Source organism: Paroedura picta, chromosome 5 (assembly GCF_049243985.1).
Source record: "Paroedura picta isolate Pp20150507F chromosome 5, Ppicta_v3.0, whole genome shotgun sequence".
Lineage (NCBI taxonomy): Eukaryota > Metazoa > Chordata > Lepidosauria > Squamata > Gekkonidae > Paroedura > Paroedura picta.
In genome coordinates, this window is record NC_135373.1 from 44,212,046 (window position 1) to 44,228,868 (window position 16,823).

Sequence of the window (16,823 nt, forward strand, 5' to 3'; positions counted from 1 at the left end):
AGCCTCTAGGGGTAGTCTCCTGTAAGGGCCGCTTTACCTGCTCTTATATACCTTGAGATTAAAATTGGTAAGAACCTCATTCATTACCACTGAGATAGGTGGAAGTCTTTTCCAATTAATATGAAGGGGGGGGGGATGTTGTTCCTCAGCAAGTCGGATTTGTAACCCCAGTTTAACCCTAATTAAAATACAAAGCCACTTATAGGCAAGCACTTGGCTAGGGTGGCCAGGGATCCTCTTTTTTTGGAGGTCTGTCTGCTTTTTAGCTTTGCTCTCTGAAATGTCTGTGTTGTGCTGATGTCGTTTCAGGATTCCCGTGGCCCATAGAACCAGAGCCCTAGCAGAGTATAATTGCAGTGGAAGCAGACAGATTGGGAGCAGATGGGTCCCCCACGGTGGAAAGGGCACTCTTGGGTGCTCTTAAATAGGGGGAAAGGGAGGAGACAGGCTATGGTCCTGATCCTTGGGAGGGGCCTGATCCTGTCCAGTCCTATCGGTTGCTGTTTTGTTTTTGTTTGTTTTTTAACTGAAGAGACAGCTTTCAAACCCAATAAATAATGCAGTTTCAAAGTACTTCCAATGTGCTTTAGTGATCATATGCAAGTGGATCTTGCCGTTGCACACACAAGTTTTCAATTGCAAAGTGGATATCTAATTGAAAGTGTGCATAGGTGTAAACATTGGGGTGCCCTTGTCCCTTTCGGGACCAGCGCTAACTGCTGCCCCAGACAGCTGTGACCCAATTGTACTAACCTCTCAGGGTTGCATCGGGGAGATGCAAATATCTAAATCAATATCAATAAAATAGACTAGAAATTATTTCCTTTTATTTTTAAAAATTAGTGTGTTCTTTTACGGTCATCCGCAGACGGTGACCCAAACTTGCCACATGTATAAAACTTCTTAAAAATTACATTTTATTTTGATACGATTTATTTATTATTATTTATTATATTTATATACCACCCTCCCCGGATTTAACAGTGCAACCTCAAACAGTCACACCATTCTAAATTCAGTTACTTCAGTGCCAGCGTAATCCCGTTCCGCATCGCACTGTAAATCCTTTTCAACAAGGAATCTTCCTCGTAGTTATTTCTGTCTACGTTTTTAGGACTTCCCAGAGAACACCAGCCTTGTACATGTCTCCGCCCCGTTTTTGTTTGGCCCCTGCAGCGTTCCGTACCGAGGAGGTGGAGCAGGAAGAGAACGGAGAGACACGTTACCATGGGGAAGCGGCTGCGTGTCGCTATGCTACGGGGCGGGACCAGGAGAAGAAAAGGGAGGAGGGCGAGCGAGGAGCCCTTAAAGGGGCCGCGCCACAGAATGCGCCTTCATTGCCTGGTAGGAGTTTGCGGTCGGTAAGTGTGCCCGGTGCGGGGTGCCTCTGGGGAGGCGGTGGTCCCGGGACTGGGGAGATTTGTACTTTTCCCTTTGCGCGGAGGTGGTGGCTGAGAAGGCTGATGCTATACTAGAGAGGCTGCACCCAGCCCTGGAAGCAAAAGTGGCGGGCAGCGCTATGCTTTTGGTGGAGACTGGGGAGGTGCACTTAGTCCTTTATCATTGGGTTGCCAAATCTCCCCTTCCTCCACTGGCTCTGCTCCTGTGCTTTTAACAGCAGGCACGGGTATAGCAGCGGGGCATTTAAAGCTTTCCCGCGCTTCCCTTCTCCCTGCCGGGTAAATCTTTCCCTGCTGCCTTCCAGTGTGCCAAACTGCACCCTTGTGTCATTCATCCCTGGTAGAATCATAGAGTTGGAAGGGACCACACAGGCCATCTAGTCCAACCCCCTGCTCAACGCAGGATCAGCCCAAAGCATCCTAAAGCATCCAAGAAAAGTGTGTATCCAACCTTTGCTTGAAGACTGCCAGTGGTAGTTTTAGGGCATGCCCTCTTCGGAAAGGTAATGGGAGACTGGTGTAATGCTTCTTCTCCTGGTTTCCACTCCCTTTCCCCAGGACCTTTCAGGTCAGGGGACCACGAGGGGCAAATGCATAGGTGCAAAGAAATGCTTGTGCATGAGCCTCAGGGTGCTCTGTTGCACGTTACCTGCCATTTCAACAGGAGAGCCAGTTTTGAAGTGTTGAGTCTCCGTCTAGATGCCTGTGTACTACACCTTGTTTCAGGCGCACAAGCATGAACATTAAAAGCGCCTGGTAACTCACTGCACTGATTACAGTTTCAGCAGGAGGTTCCTTTGGAAGTGCTGTGATCATATTTCCTTTTAGATAATTCTGCCATTCAGTCCTTTTAAGGCAAGCAACTGATGAGATGCAGGGGTAGAGGCATTATATTATGAGAGCCCTGAAGAGGACATAAATTCTTGCATAGGAACAGGGCTGCAACCAAAGCATCCCTGTTATCTGTGACATGGGTTTGCTATTTTATCTGGCGTCTGTGTAGATATTTATTTATTAGATTTTTATACCACCCTTCCCTACAAGTGGTCTTAGGGCGGTTCACAACAATAAAATATAGTATTTAAAACACAATATAGAATCAGTCCCACTTCCCCTACTGGCACTGAATTTCACAATTTAATTATTCATTAAGTGAAGATATGGTCCCTTGTGGTGTTTTACAATGAATCCCCCCCCTTTTGGAGGGGCCCTGGAGAATGATTATGGTGAATCCATAAGGTAAGGGGCTTTTAATTTTTTACACATTCAGTGAGCTAATAATTCTGATGAATTTATTTGGAAGGCTGTCTTTAAAAGCACAGGAACAAATCAAATTTTAAAAAATGGCTATGAGGACCACAGTGCAGGCCTCTCTTATTGAGAGAGCTTTAGGCATGAATGCTATTCTCTCAATTGCTAACCTTGAACTGATGGCTTGCCATTTCCCCAAGGAATCACATACCCCTCCAAGTTGTGCGCTGTGTCCCTGCAGATCCTCATTTAATGAAATGGTTTTGAAACTGTAAAATATCCCATTGATTCAAAACCAACTCATGGTGATCCCATATAGTTCCACCTCATGGAGTTTTCAAGGCAAGAGATGAACAAAAGTAGTTTGCCACTGTCCTCCTCTACGTGGCTGCCTATCTTTCCCATATATATTTCTTGGTGGTCTCCCACATATACATACATCTGTACAAAATTCCAGGTGACTTAGTGGGGATGTTTGATGTTAGAATCAAAGGAAGACCCTTCGCTCTTTGAATATTGGCAGGAGGCAATAATGATCTATCTAATAGAGTTGAAGAAGACTGAAGTAAGATTTCCACAGGCAGTTCACCGATTGAGGACTGAATCAGCAGATGGGACTCTCCTCTTTTCCCTTTCCTGCTGGGCACAGTCTGTATTTGTTGACTTTGCCTCACCCACAGGGCATTAACAGGCTGTAGTTCTTGCATTACTTTTCTGCATTTGTTGGCACTTCAAGGTCTCAGAGGAGTGGCGATGTACATAGTGCCAGCAAAGCTGTATGAGGTGGTACGTGCTCATGATGTGGCAGTGAGTCATCTTAGCAATTCCCTGCCGCCTTCTTAGTCCTTTCAATAAGTAGGCTGCAACTTGCAGAGAAGAAAGGCTATTTCATTGGGTTAATATTGTAGTTTCCATCCTGCCAGGGAAGTTTCATTCATTCGCTTCCCTGTTTTGTTTCCAGTCAGAAATTGGAACACAAAAGCCTCTACATCCTGCTGGCTTCTGGCCATGTAACTGTCCATACCTGCATGACGTGGCTCTGCTCACACACACCTGTCAAGCAGGAAATTCATTGAACTGGTGCTGACATCTGTTCTCCCCTCCCAAAAAACCCAAACAAATCATGCTTGAATTAGGTTGCCGACATTTGGAGGGGCCTTGCTCCTTTGCTTTTAACGGGCTGATGTACAAAATTAGGTGGTGAAGTAAAATGATAATAATAATAATAATAATAATAATAATAATAATAATTTGCCTTGGAAACATAGAAGCTTTATGATGATGTTTCCCCACTAAGGGGAAAATGCTGCTCAGAACAAAGGTGATCTGACTCCAGTGGTTACAAGAGGAAGAAATTGTGCCTATGCAAAAATAGAAGCACATCTTGTATGATATATTCATAGAGATACATTTAACTTATTGTGAACAAATTAACCACAAAAAGGTTAACTTGCTGGGGAGAGAGAGAGAATTCTCTTAACCCTTTCTCTCCCAGATCCTCTTGCATGCAGAGCTACAATATCCAACAGAAGTAAGGTTGCCAGCTCCAGATTGAGAAATTTTTGGAGATTTGGGAGGTGGAGCCTGGGGCTAAGATTTGGGGAGAGACCTCATATAATGCCAAAGTCCAAGCAGCCATTTTCTCCTGGGAAATTGATCTCTTTTGCCTGGAGACCAGTAGTAATTCCAGGAGATTTCCAGGCCCCATCTGGAGTTTGGCAACCAGGGAAAGTAGGTCTGCTAAATGCATATGAGCCAGGAAATGCAGCACTCATAAATGGAGGAAATTAAAACTTGGCATCCCTACTGGGGAGGTGTGAGAAAACAGTATCGTTGCTGACTTTGACAGGGAGGTAATTGCCTGAGATATTTTTGTTGGGAGAAAATTGCTAGAGGGTTTTCCCCCCTCTTTATCTTAGCAATAAACGATGGTCAGCAAAAAATGAATTGAAACTCTGGGTATGGATCCAAACTTAGTATTCAAGGGTGGGGTGAGGTTACACCAGGGCAGTCCCCAAAGGGACCTGTCCAGACAGTGAGAAATTGGAGGGGAAACGTTTTGTAGTAGCTGAAAGTCACTTTGGCTCCTGTTCTGGCTAATAATATCCAGCTGCAGACTACTGCAAAGTTACGGATTCAGATTATGAATTGCTCTTTTAATTGTTAACCATTAATTTTGCTTAACTGTTATGAATGTTATTGTATTCCATGCTGGTCGTGTAGCTCACTGCCTTGAGATGGCAATTGCAGAGAGGGACGGTATAAAATCAAATAAATAAATGCTGTTTGCTGCCAAGAAAAAAATCAGCTTGTTAAATACAGTTAGTTCCCTTTGGCAGTAGAACAACATAAAAGCAAAACACGCAGACGAAGAAAATTACAATCAGCTTCACCTGCTATTTTGCCTTTCTCACTATAAAAGTGCAATTGGGGTAAAAATGACCCCAACACCATCAGTGTACACATTGCTTTTTATTTTAAAAATTGCAAGTGGGAGGAGGCAAATGACTGAGGAATACATGGAGGACAGCATACATTTTCGTAGCAGTGGGGCTTTTTCCCCCGTTACAAAAAGCTTTCCCCAGTGCTGGAGCGTCTTGGGCCTGGTAAAGGTCCTGTTGTCAGAGGGAAGTGCCTCCCTCCACAAATGGGACAGATCTCAGCAGGCTATGATGCCAGAGTCCACTCTCCAAAGCCGGCATTTTCTCCAGGGGAACTAATCACCGTTATCCAGAGGTCAGTTGTAATCACAGAAGCTCTCCAGGTTCCACCTGGAGGTTGGTAATCGTAGTACTGGTCCAAGCTGAATCTGTGTGTTTTAAGGTTTTTTGGGGGGGTGGGGAGGTGGTGTGTATTAGTTGTGTGTTTGCACACAAATGTTTGGTTTGGCCTTTGGAGGGAGCATGTTCCAGGCAGGTTTGAGAAGAAGAGGTGGCTTGTTCTTCATGAAATGCCCATTTTGGGAGGAGACCTAGCCTGGCTCTCTGGAGAGCAGCAGGACAGAAACCTCCTCCTTCTTGCCCAGGAAAGGCAGCCAGAGGGGCTGAGTCAGCTCGTTGGCCTGTAGGGTGGGGAAGGGCTGTGCCACAGCAGGCGGGCAGTGTGCCTTTCAGGTCCCGGCAGCTGCTGCTGGGCAGAATGGGTAGATCGCCACACCTTGGCTTGCCCTGCCAGTCAGAGTCTTTGTAGAGGCTATTCCCCTGGACGCTTTTAGCAGGCTCCAGAACCTAAAGGAAGGTAAGATTGGTGTAGTGGTTAAGCGCAGCAGTTTCTGATCTGGAGAGCTGGGTTTGATTCCTCACTCCTCCATGTGCAGCCAGCTGGGTGACCTTGGGCCAGTTACAGTTCTGGTAGAGCTGTTCTTGCAGAGCAGTTCTGTCAGAGCCCTCTCAGCCCCTCTTACCTCACATTGTCCGTTCTAATTTTAATCCCTGTGCTTTTAATTTTGATTAAATGTAGAAGTACTTTATGCATACGTTTGAATGAAAGATAGTTTGAAGGGTGGGTGGACCATGGCAGTAAGGAAATACTGAATGGAGGAGAGGGGGGGAGGCCTCTAGCAGCTGATCTATTCTTGACCCCCTCCTCCCCAGTTTTCTTCTCCCTGCTTAGCTTGAGAGCTCGGAGGATTCAGACTTGCCAAGATTTGTGAGAGTTGGTTTCAGTGCTTCAGCAGAGGGCATTTTGCACGAGCTCAGAGGGGGATGAAGAAGTGATCCTGAACTCATGAAAGCCCATGTCGGAATGACTGTTCAGTCTTTAAGGTGCCACCGGACTCTCCCCCAAGTAGATCAACAAGACCACCCCTCTGGAATTGTCCTTGTCAGCCAGTTTCAAGCATAGAAGGAATGGGAGGGCAGATCGCAGACCCATGGCCAGGAAATTTGGGGTAATGCCAGGGGCTCATGGGAATTATAGTCCATGGAACCACAGTTTGGCCACCCGTGTCTTATACTGTACCCAGGGCAATACTGTATCCTGTAATTGTGGAGACCATAGGGATAGTGATCTTGATTTTCTATTTGATACAATTTCACTTTTAATGTACCTTCACATTCCCTGTGAGTGCCTGCTAATTGACACTTTAGCTGCCACATCAGGCTCTCTTCTATAAAACTGTTTCACTTAAACACTCTTTGTCCTGGGCATAATTGAAATAAAATGGGGTGGAGGCGACTGGGGGAGCAGTTCTCTAGCACAGTCAGTTCAGCCAGAAGTACATCTGGCCAGCATCAAAAGTGGCATTCCCATTATTGATACCTTGATAAACAATTGTTTCACTCAGCTTTCCCTTTTTGGGAACCAAGCTAAAGGAGGTGTAGCGTACAAAGAAGTGCATGCCATTCCACCCACCCCAGCAAATAACTTAATTGTGCGTAGTTCTCTTTAAGGTTCTTTTGGCTTTGAGAAGAGGGATCAGGAGGACCTTCTCATGAAGCTTCTTTGTGCCATTCCAGGTAAGGATGTCCGAGAAGGTCCTTGTGACGGGTGGAGCCGGCTACATCGGGAGCCATTGTGTGCTGGAACTGGTCGAGGCGGGCTACACTCCTGTGGTCATTGATAATTTTCACAATGCCATCCGAGGTAAGGGGTGGGGGTTGCACCGTACCCTGTAGGGACTTGATTAGGAAGATCCAGCTGCAGTGGCCTCAGGCTCTTATCACCAACAAGTTAGATTACTGCAATGTGCTCTCCATGGGGCTGCCTTTGGAGACGGTATGGAAACTTCAGTGTGTTTAACATGGAGGAGGAAGGCCCATAGCGTGCCAATGTGTACATAATTCCAGAGGTTGCCTATTCTGTTCTGGCCAAAATGCTGGCATTTGAAGAAGAAAAACAAGTATCCAAGAGTGACCTGCTAAATCCCAGTAGGGCAAACATTCAAGTCTCATAATCACAGGAGAAATTTTGGCTTAATGTTGCTAAACTTCCTCACACAGCCTTTGAAATGCACATTACCCCTGACAAACTGATTTCCAAATTGGCCAGGACTTAGGAAAATTCATTTTGAGCTACCTTTAGTCTGAGGTTTTCCTTTTTTTCACTTTCACCTCCAAGCACTTTTTGTTTCCATGGGTTTAACCTTTCAGTCCTTGAACAGCCTGGATCCACAGTCCCTTAAGGCTTACCAGCTCCCACATGCTTTTACCAATGCCCTGTGCTTTTCTCTGTATTTATACAAAACAGTCATATGTATCTTTAGATCCAATCTTAAGAGTTGGTAATGCTATTCTTTTCATAAGACTGAACGCCATCATGGAATTCGCTATTCCAAAACGTTGCAAGCAGAGACCATTTCTGTACAAGCAAATGAATTCTCTTACTAAACACATTCTTAGTGTTTCAGCAATAGTGTGGATTTTCTGGTATAAAGCCATAACTGAAAATGGGTGATCCTCCCCCAATTGGGTGTTGTGCAAACCTTTGCTGCATTAAGTAACCTAAGGATTATCTCTAAATCAGTTTCCGCAAGTCATTTGTTTCACTTGCATTTCATTCTGCTTCAGACCAACAGAGCTACCCATCTGCATCAAGTTTTACCTAGGTCTCTACTTTGTGTGAGTTTTTCTTTATGGTGAAGTAGGTGGCCACAAAGGACAGGGCCTTTTTGATTGTGGCCCCTCATCTGTGGTGCTCTAGGCCAGGGGTAGTCAACCTGTGGTCCTCCAGATGTCAGTGTACTACAATTCCCATGAGCCCCTGCCAGCAAACGCTGGCAGGGGCTCATGAGAATTGTAGTCCATGGACATCTGGAGGACCACAGGTTGACTACCCCTGCTCTAGGCCAGACTCTGTCTGTCCATCTTCCTTTATCCTTTTTAGCATACATTTGGAATTGCAGTTCTAACATTCCCTTTGGGTTAGTTTTATGTGCTGCTCTTTTTACTTTTCAAAATAACTCTCACTCTTCTACTGAATGCTCTGTTTTACCACTGGATACCCAAAGTTTTGATAGGTCCCTGCCTTTCTTGTTTCACCTTTATCCTGCTCTTCCTCCAAAGTGTTCCAGTCTTCCCCCTATTTTATCCTCACAACAACCCTGTGAGGTAGGTAATCCGAGAGTGTCTTTGAGACTCCTTCTGGTAGGGAAAAAAGGCATATAAGAAATAACTCTTCTTCTTCTTCCTTCCCCAGGAGGCAAGGCCTTGCCTGAGAGCATTCGGCGGGTGCAGGAGATCGTGGGGAAGGAGATCCTTTTCCAGGAGCTGGATGTTCTCGATGAAGCTGGCCTCCAGGAGCTCTTCAAGAAGGTGAGAGGGCCTGGCCCACTCTGCTGTCTCCGTCATGGCGGGTACAGGGGCCTTGCTTCCTTCCTCACCCGCCTGGCTCAGTTTTTACTCTTACTATGGTTATAGTGCCAGGGACCTGCCTCCTTGCTGGAGGTTTCCCACCTCTGTGATTGTAATGGGCTTGGGCCATGCTGGAATCTCTTTGCAGAGAAGAGGGTTCCTCTCTTACCTCTGCTCAGCTTTGGAGTGGGGGTGGAGAGCCTTTCCAATCTCTTGAGGTCCATGTGATGTGAAGTATTTCTTAAATGGAGCTCCTAGTTGGGTACCTCCCCCCTCCTCAAATAGATGCACACAGGACCCAGGCACAGATACAATTTAAAGGGGGAGATAACCCCCAAGAAAACCCCTGCGCACCCAGTCTGGGCTGGCCCTGTGGGGTTGCTGCTGCAACAGGACTGGGGAGAGGAGACTTGGCCGCAAGCAGTCCAACTGCGGATGGGGCTGGAGTATCATCTTACGACTTTGCTGCACCAAAGACATTCCCTGCTACGTTGTGGACAGTCTTCCTAGCATGGTCGCCATAGCCAACTTTTTAAATACCGCCCAGAGCTGTAAAGAATGGGCGGTATAAAAATCCAAATAAATAAATAAAATTAAATAAATTAAATGAAATGAACTCTCAGAATACAGTGTTCATGGAGCCACTTGTTCTTGTACAATGTGCAGTGTATGCCCGTGCGTTTCAAATTCCCCATTCTTAAGAAAGCAATGCACGAATGTGACCTTGGCCCAAAGGTCCTTAACCACACCCCTCCCCTCTGCTTTTCCTTAACAGCATCGCTTCTCAGCCGTGATGCATTTTGCAGGCCTCAAAGCAGTCGGAGAGTCGGTAGAGAAACCGTTAGAGTATTACAAGGTGAACCTCACTGGGACCATCCACTTGCTGGAGGTAAGCAGGGGGCTCCCTTGTGCCCCCGCAAACACAGATCTGTCTGGCCAGAGTTAAAAATCTACCTGCGGTGAGAATATATGTTCGGTTTCTCTATCCCAACTGCACAAGGCATGCATTTCTCGAGACATTTCTTGAGAAATTTCTCGAGAAATACAGTTGAGAATAAACACCGTCTCTGCACGAATCTAATCCAGGGACAGCCAGCTTCGAGAGCCAGTGTGGTGGGAGTGGGTAGGAGCGACAGCCTCTGACCTGGAGACCTGGGTTGGATTCCCTGCTCCTCCACATGCAACCAGCTGGGTGACCTTGGGCCAGGCACAGTTCTCCAAGAGCTCTCTCAGCCTCAACTGCCTCCCAGGGTGTCTGTTGTGGGGGGAGGAAGGGAAGGCGATTGTTAGCTGCTTTGAGATTCTTTTGGATAGTGAAAAGTGGGGTACAAAAATCAGTTCTTCTCCCAAGTGAGGCATTTGATTGTACCCCTCTCCCCAATGCATGCACGGGTGCACACACACAACATTCCCTAGCCACAATGTTATGCTGCTGGGGGTTTGGACCAAGCAGCTGGTCACTCTGTATGCATGTGATGTTAGATATTAAAGTCAGGGTCTTCTCCAGGCACCTGCTGGTCTCCAACTGCTCTGGCCCAGGCATGAGACCTGGGTGGAAAACTTGGTGGGGGAGAGATACCACCCTGTTGGCCATCAGTTGTTTTGACCATCCTTGGTCTAGGAAGTTGCAGCTGCCCCAGCAGGACAGTCACCCACTGCTTGTGGCCCCCTTTCCGCAACGGCCCACTCGAGAGAACCAGAGTGGTGCAGTGGTTAGTGTAAACAAGGCCTGTGTTCATGTTCCCCCCCTCAGCCATGACATTTCTGGGCCAGTCAGTGTCTCTTAGCCCAGCCCTCCTCTCAGGGGTGATGTGAGCACAAAACAAAGAGTAGAACTATATACGGTGCCCTGATGGTGCATGAGGGCAGGAGGGGAATCTAGTGAGTCGGCATTTCCCCCTCCCTCTCTCCCCAGACTATGAAAGCGCACGGGGTCAAGAACGTGGTCTTCAGCAGCTCAGCCACAGTCTACGGGGACCCCAGCTACCTCCCCATCGATGAAAACCACCCTGCCGGCAGCTGCACCAATCCCTACGGCAAGTCCAAGTACTTCATCGAAGAGATGATCCGCGATCTGTGCAAGGCAGAGCCGGTAAGGCCCTGAAGAGCTTTTGAAGCTCAATTCCTCTTCTCCCCGCCCCCCCCCCCAACCTACACCCAAGACTGTCCTGGCCAGAGTCTTCTAACAAGGTTGCCACGCTTCCTCCCCCAGGACTGGAATGCCATTCTTCTGCGGTATTTCAACCCCATTGGTGCCCACGAGTCGGGGAGGATAGGAGAGGATCCCCAGGGCATCCCAAACAACCTGATGCCTTACGTTGCCCAGGTACAAACTCAGCAGGAGGAGCTTTCTCTGTGCTCTCACCTGTCTTGAGATGGTCTTAATCTGTTCGTTCCCATCTGCTCCAGGTGGCCGTGGGACGCCGGGAATTCCTGAGTGTATTTGGGAATGATTATAACACAGTGGATGGGACAGGTGAGTTGCTGACCAGCAGCTTGGTTTTCAGGGTTCTAAAGATTTAGTGCAGCGGTCCACTGGTCTGCCGGTCTCTTTCTCTCTCTCACACACACACACTTCTCTGCCTTTGAGAGGAAACTTGGAGTAGGGCTTAGAGCACCAAACAAGGATCCAAGACGGAGCTCAAGGTGATTATTAAATAACCATAAAAAGGGAACACTTCTTTTCCCTATAGGTCACACACATATAGTCAAACATGTACACCGTAAGTCAAAGAAGCATGGACCTACCACATTTGGTCTGATAAGATCTTCATCAGAGGCCAGTGCAATAACACACAGTTGTAAACATACATACAATATAAATGTAAGAATTGTTTTTTCAGCCAGGGGGTAAAAAAATCTTTACTTAAGGAGGATGCTTTTCTCTTTCCTGGGTCTGCAATTTTCTATTATGGGTTGCTGGGCCATTTTTTCAGCAGGCATCTGTTTATTTTTCAACAAGCCTCTATCTGGAAACTCGCTTCTGATCTTGCGCACAGAGAGACATAACAGGTCGATCCACCCCGGGGAGATTCCAGATAGAGGCCTGTTGAAAAATGGTCCCAGGGTACAGCTACTAATAATAGCAAGTTGCAGACCCAGGAAACGTAAAGGCGTTCTGCTTAAGATCTTTTACCTCCTGGTTGAAAAAACAATTCTTATATTTATATTGTATTTATATTCTGACCTCTGATGAAGATCTTATCAATCGAAGCACGTTAGGTCCATGTTTTTGTACTGATGGTGTACACGTTTGACTGATAAGTGTGTGTGACCTGTAGGCAAAGGAAGTTCCCTTTTTATGGCTTTTTAATTACCATGAGCTCTGTTTAATAAATTGTTTTAATATGTTTTTAGACTTTTTTGTCCCTCAGTCTCTTTGATTCTCACCTGTCTTTCAGGTTGAGGGTTTTTATTTATCCCTTCTTTTCCGTTGCTTGAAAACCCGACAACCAGGTTTGAGCCCCTGCTCTGTTTGTGAAAGCTTTCTGGGTGACCTTGGGCCAGTCACACACACTGGGCCTCACCTACCTCACTGGGTCGTGGTGGTGGCGATTGGTGGTAAAATGGAGGAGGACAATGTGAGCAGCCTTAGGGCCCTATTGGGGGGAAAGGAGGGGCATTTTGTTGGCCTGCATGGTGGAACACAAGCTTCCCACTTGGGTTCTGAAGCTCCCAAACAGTTGGGGAATTAAAGAGCTAGTGGTGGAAGCAAACTGAGGGCCTTGCCTTGGACATTCAAAGCCTTATACTAGCTCTGTAAGTTCCAGTGTCCTGAAGGACATTTGAAATTTGGCTTTTGTCAGGAACAGGAACAGTTCTTGGAGAAAAGGAAAGGGGGCAGGCTTTTCTGCACGGAGGACTGAGTGGGAGGGGAAGCTGTGAGGGAAGCAGTCACTGTGCAGGCCCCTGGTTTCCCCCCCTTGCTTGAACTGAAAAAGCATTGTTTTTTATACCTCGCTTTTCACTACCAGGAGTCTCAAAGCGGCTGGCAATTGCCTTCCCTTCCTCTCCCCACAACAGAAGAAATTTAGAGTCCAGTGGCACCTTTAAGACCAACAAAGTTTTATTCAAGATATGAGCTTTCATGTACATGCACACTTTTTCAGATACAATATCATGGAAACATCGGAAGAAGCATGCATACACACGAAAGCTCATACCTTGAATAAAACTTGGTTGGTCTTAAAGGTGCCACTGGACTCTAAATTTGTTCTGCTGCTTCAGACCAAAACAGCTACCCACTTGAATCTATCTCCACACAACAGACACCCAGCGAGGCAGGGGGAGCTGAGAGAACTCTGAGAGAAAATGCTCTGTGAGAACAGCTTTAACAGGACTGTGACTGGCCCAAGGTCACCCAGCTGGATGCATGGGGAGGAGTGGGGAACCAAACCCAGGTCTCCAGATTAGAAGCCGCCACTCTTAACCACCACACCAAGCTGGCTCTGAGGAGAAAGGCTTGCTCTTGAGTAATAACCCTCTTGCAAGAGAGCTGTGAACTGGGCATAGCTGAGCCAGGCTACCTTGACCTTGCCAGGTTGCAGCAGCTGAGCAGGGTTGGCCCTGATTAGTAGTGGGAGGGAAGACCACCGGGGAAGTCTAGGGTGTGGAAGAGAGCAGCTTTCTTCCCAGAGGGGCTGGAGGCTCACCTCCCCCTCTCCATCCGACCTTCCAAAGCTGCAGAACAGGTTCTGGAACTGCCTGGAGGGTAGGAAGGGGGAGCTGTCTCTTCCCTCCTTCCATCCTGGCCTGCTGGACGGGAGGCCTCAAGGGAAGCATCCCACGTACATACTTGGTGCAAAATAAAAATTAAAACATGTTGGCTGGTCAGAGGGCGGCACACCCTTGTGGAAGAATTCAACCCATAAGTGTTGGGGGGGGGGGGGCTCAACGGCCCATGAAAATTAGCAGCAAAACGTGTCCAGACAGCAAAGGCTACCTTCTCTGCCCACAGCTGTGTATGAGGGCTAGGCTGGAGGAGAGAGAGGACTGAGGGTGGAGGTGGTTCCAGGTGGGGAGCCTGAGCAGGACTTAAACCCCTGTCCCTCATGTCCAAGGCCTTTGCACATGGCAACACCCACCCCAGACACGGGTATTTAAACTCTGTGTTGCCAGTAAAGCAGGGATGTCGGGCCGGGCGGTTACCATGCTAGCTGATGGGCTTCCTTGTTCTCCGGCAGGCGTTAGAGATTATATCCATGTGGTGGATCTGGCCAAGGGCCATATTGCAGCACTGAAGAAGCTGAAGGAGAACTGTGGCTGCAAGGTAGGTAAAAAAAAAAAACCTCCCCAGTTATTGAAGAACTGATGCCTTTAAGCAGAAAGCGGTGCAGCCTGGCAGACCCTCTTTTGGTTGCCTGACTTCCTGACTTATTCCTATCTTTGAGATCTGGGAAGTTCTCTTGCATCAGTGGAGTTTGCACATGACTCATGCTCTGTGCAAGGGAGTCTGGACTGCTATCGCCTTTGGTTTGTACATATTCTGCAAACTAAGGGCACTTATCTTGAACATAATTTTATTCTTACTAGTCACAGATGTGCCTGTGCTCGCTCTTTTTTTGTTTGGCTTAAGTCATTGTTTTAAGGTGCTATAGAAATAACAAGCACAAATGTAAGAGAAGTATGTCCTCTTTATAGATATACAACCTGGGGACCGGAGTCGGCTACTCTGTCCTGCAGATGGTTAGAGCCATGGAGGAGGCATCGGGAAGGGAGGTAAAGCATCAAGCCGGGGTCTGTGGGGAGATTAGCTCCTGCTGTGGTCCAGGAATGGAAGACCTCTACCTTCTAGGCGCCAACGGCAGGGCCTTCCAGCACGTCTTGCGGCCTGAACTTAAAACACCTCCCAAAGCTTATTGCTGGAGGAATCACTCATACCTTACCCGATACCCTCCATACGGTTTGATTTTAACTCCGAAAGAGTTCAGCACACGCTTAAACCTTGTCCTGTATAAATAAGTGGGGCTTTAAAATGCATTGGATCGTGGCTGGATCGTAGCCCCAGTTGATTGTGCAGCAGGCCTGTGCCACTTGCTCCCCCCCCAGGCACCGGGGAACAAAGCATAGGAGGTTCACAAAGTTGCTTAGCTGGATGGAGCCTGGAGGCCATTAGCCTTTGACAGCCCTGGGCCTCAGCTGATACCTCTGTGCTCAGAGATGGTTTACCACCCTGGGGCCCTTCCTTCCAGAGGGATTCAGCTGGTCTGCTTGTTTTTCCCTCCTGTGTAAGTGAAACAGTCCAGTCCCATGAGGCCTCTGCTGCAGGCTCTGCTGGAAGTACACGCCGGCTGTCAGTTGCATTGGAGTAACGACCCCCCCCCACCATTCAAGGGCTCGTGCTGAGATTAAGACCACCCACTTTTCTTCCCTTGGACTCTGCCGTTACAGCCGCCCCTGCCCTGTTTTGGTTGGCCACAGTAGCAGCCCCCGGACAGTCTGCCCTGCCCCCCCAGCTCGATGATAACCTGTCTTGTTTTTTGGTTTAGCTCAAGTACAAGATCGTTGCGCGTCGGGAAGGGGATGTGGCCTCCTGTTACGCCAACCCTGCCCTCGCGGAGCAGGAGCTGGGCTGGAAAGCTGCCTTCGGGCTGGACAAGATGTGTAAGTAGGCACAGCCTTCCAGACCAACCCCCTCCCCCCCCCCGACCATTCTTCTCACTGATACCTGCCCTCTTTGGCCAGGGGTCGGTCTGTTTGTTTGCTCAGGGTGGTCATCATAATATACATGACGAAATGCCATATCAAAACCTGATTTAGCTAATTAAAAATTAAAACCCGGCACTTTCAGAAAGGGCTGCCACCTTCTCTTTAGAAAGGGTGGGGGGGGACATAAAGTGCATCTTTACTGGTTGGTCTGTGGATGGTTTGGTACGGAAGCCAGACAGCTGATGGTGTTTTTTGGCCTCAGACACAGGCCTAGCAGAACAGCTCTGTCTTACAAGCCCTGCGGACCTGTCTGAAGTCCTTCAGGACCTTGATTGCATTAGGCAGTGTTCTGCTGGGACCAGGGATGAAAAGGCCTTGGCCTTGGTCAAGGCTATTTGGACTTCTTTCCGAGATCCAGCTAGCCTGGGCCCTTCAGGTCAGGGCTGTGAGGTATAGTCAGTGGAAAAGAAATGGTCTTCTCCCTATTTCATGGTAGCAGGCAGGCTGTTGGGTTAGGAGGGTAACTGAGCCATGGGCTGGTTCTACAGCACCTCCCCTTCTAGCCCTTTCCTCCCTCTCCCGTTCAGGTGAGGACCTGTGGCGGTGGCAATCCCAGAACCCCACTGGCTTCAGCAAGAACTAGCGCTCCGGTCGCCTCATTCCTTTCCTTTGCCTGGTGGATGCTGCTGCCTCTCGGTCACACGGACTTCTCACGCTGGGAAGAAAAGGATTCCGCGGGCCCCTCTCCTTCCCTCTGAAACTTCCCTCAGCTGCACGGAGGGGAAGCTCTGCCCTCCTAGGACCCCCACAAAATTCATGAGGAGGGAAAAGATGCTCATCTCACGCTTTCTGCAAGGAGGAGCAAAGTTGGTTTGGTTGACTGGACCAGTTCTGGCCTGAGCTTCCCCCACTCAAGCTAGAGGCAAGAGGACACTCCCCGGCTCTGGATCTCTCCCTCCTGCTGCTCTGGATGGGGTGGGGGAGACACGGCCAGGGCAGTGCTAACTGCGGGGAGCTTAAGTGGGGTGTGGGGGGGGGCAATGCCAGGCCTCTTCCCTACCTCCCCTGAAACGCAGAGCCCAGCGGCAACTGTGAGCCGCAGGCTGCTTGCGGTCGCTGGGCCACACCCTGCAAGTCTGCCGCTAAAAACGGAGGGAAATACTGCGGGCAGCACTTGCTGACATTTCTGCCATTTGCTGAAGAGGCAACCAATTAAAACATTTAAACTGAAAAA

At 48.2% G+C, this 16,823-nt stretch overlaps 1 protein-coding gene across 1 annotated transcript; it reads left to right on the plus strand.

Annotated features, from left to right (window-relative positions):
- Positions 1-1,211: 1,211 nt before the first annotated feature.
- GALE (UDP-galactose-4-epimerase) lies at positions 1,212-16,823 on the plus strand. Its single transcript, XM_077337579.1, has 11 exons — positions 1,212-1,361; positions 7,109-7,235; positions 8,787-8,902; positions 9,717-9,830; positions 10,857-11,033; positions 11,154-11,267; positions 11,351-11,417; positions 14,125-14,210; positions 14,582-14,659; positions 15,430-15,544; positions 16,177-16,823. The coding sequence occupies exons 2-11, from the start codon at positions 7,115-7,117 to the stop codon at positions 16,230-16,232; spliced, it is 1,044 nt and encodes a 347-aa protein (XP_077193694.1). The 5' UTR covers positions 1,212-1,361; positions 7,109-7,114; the 3' UTR covers positions 16,233-16,823.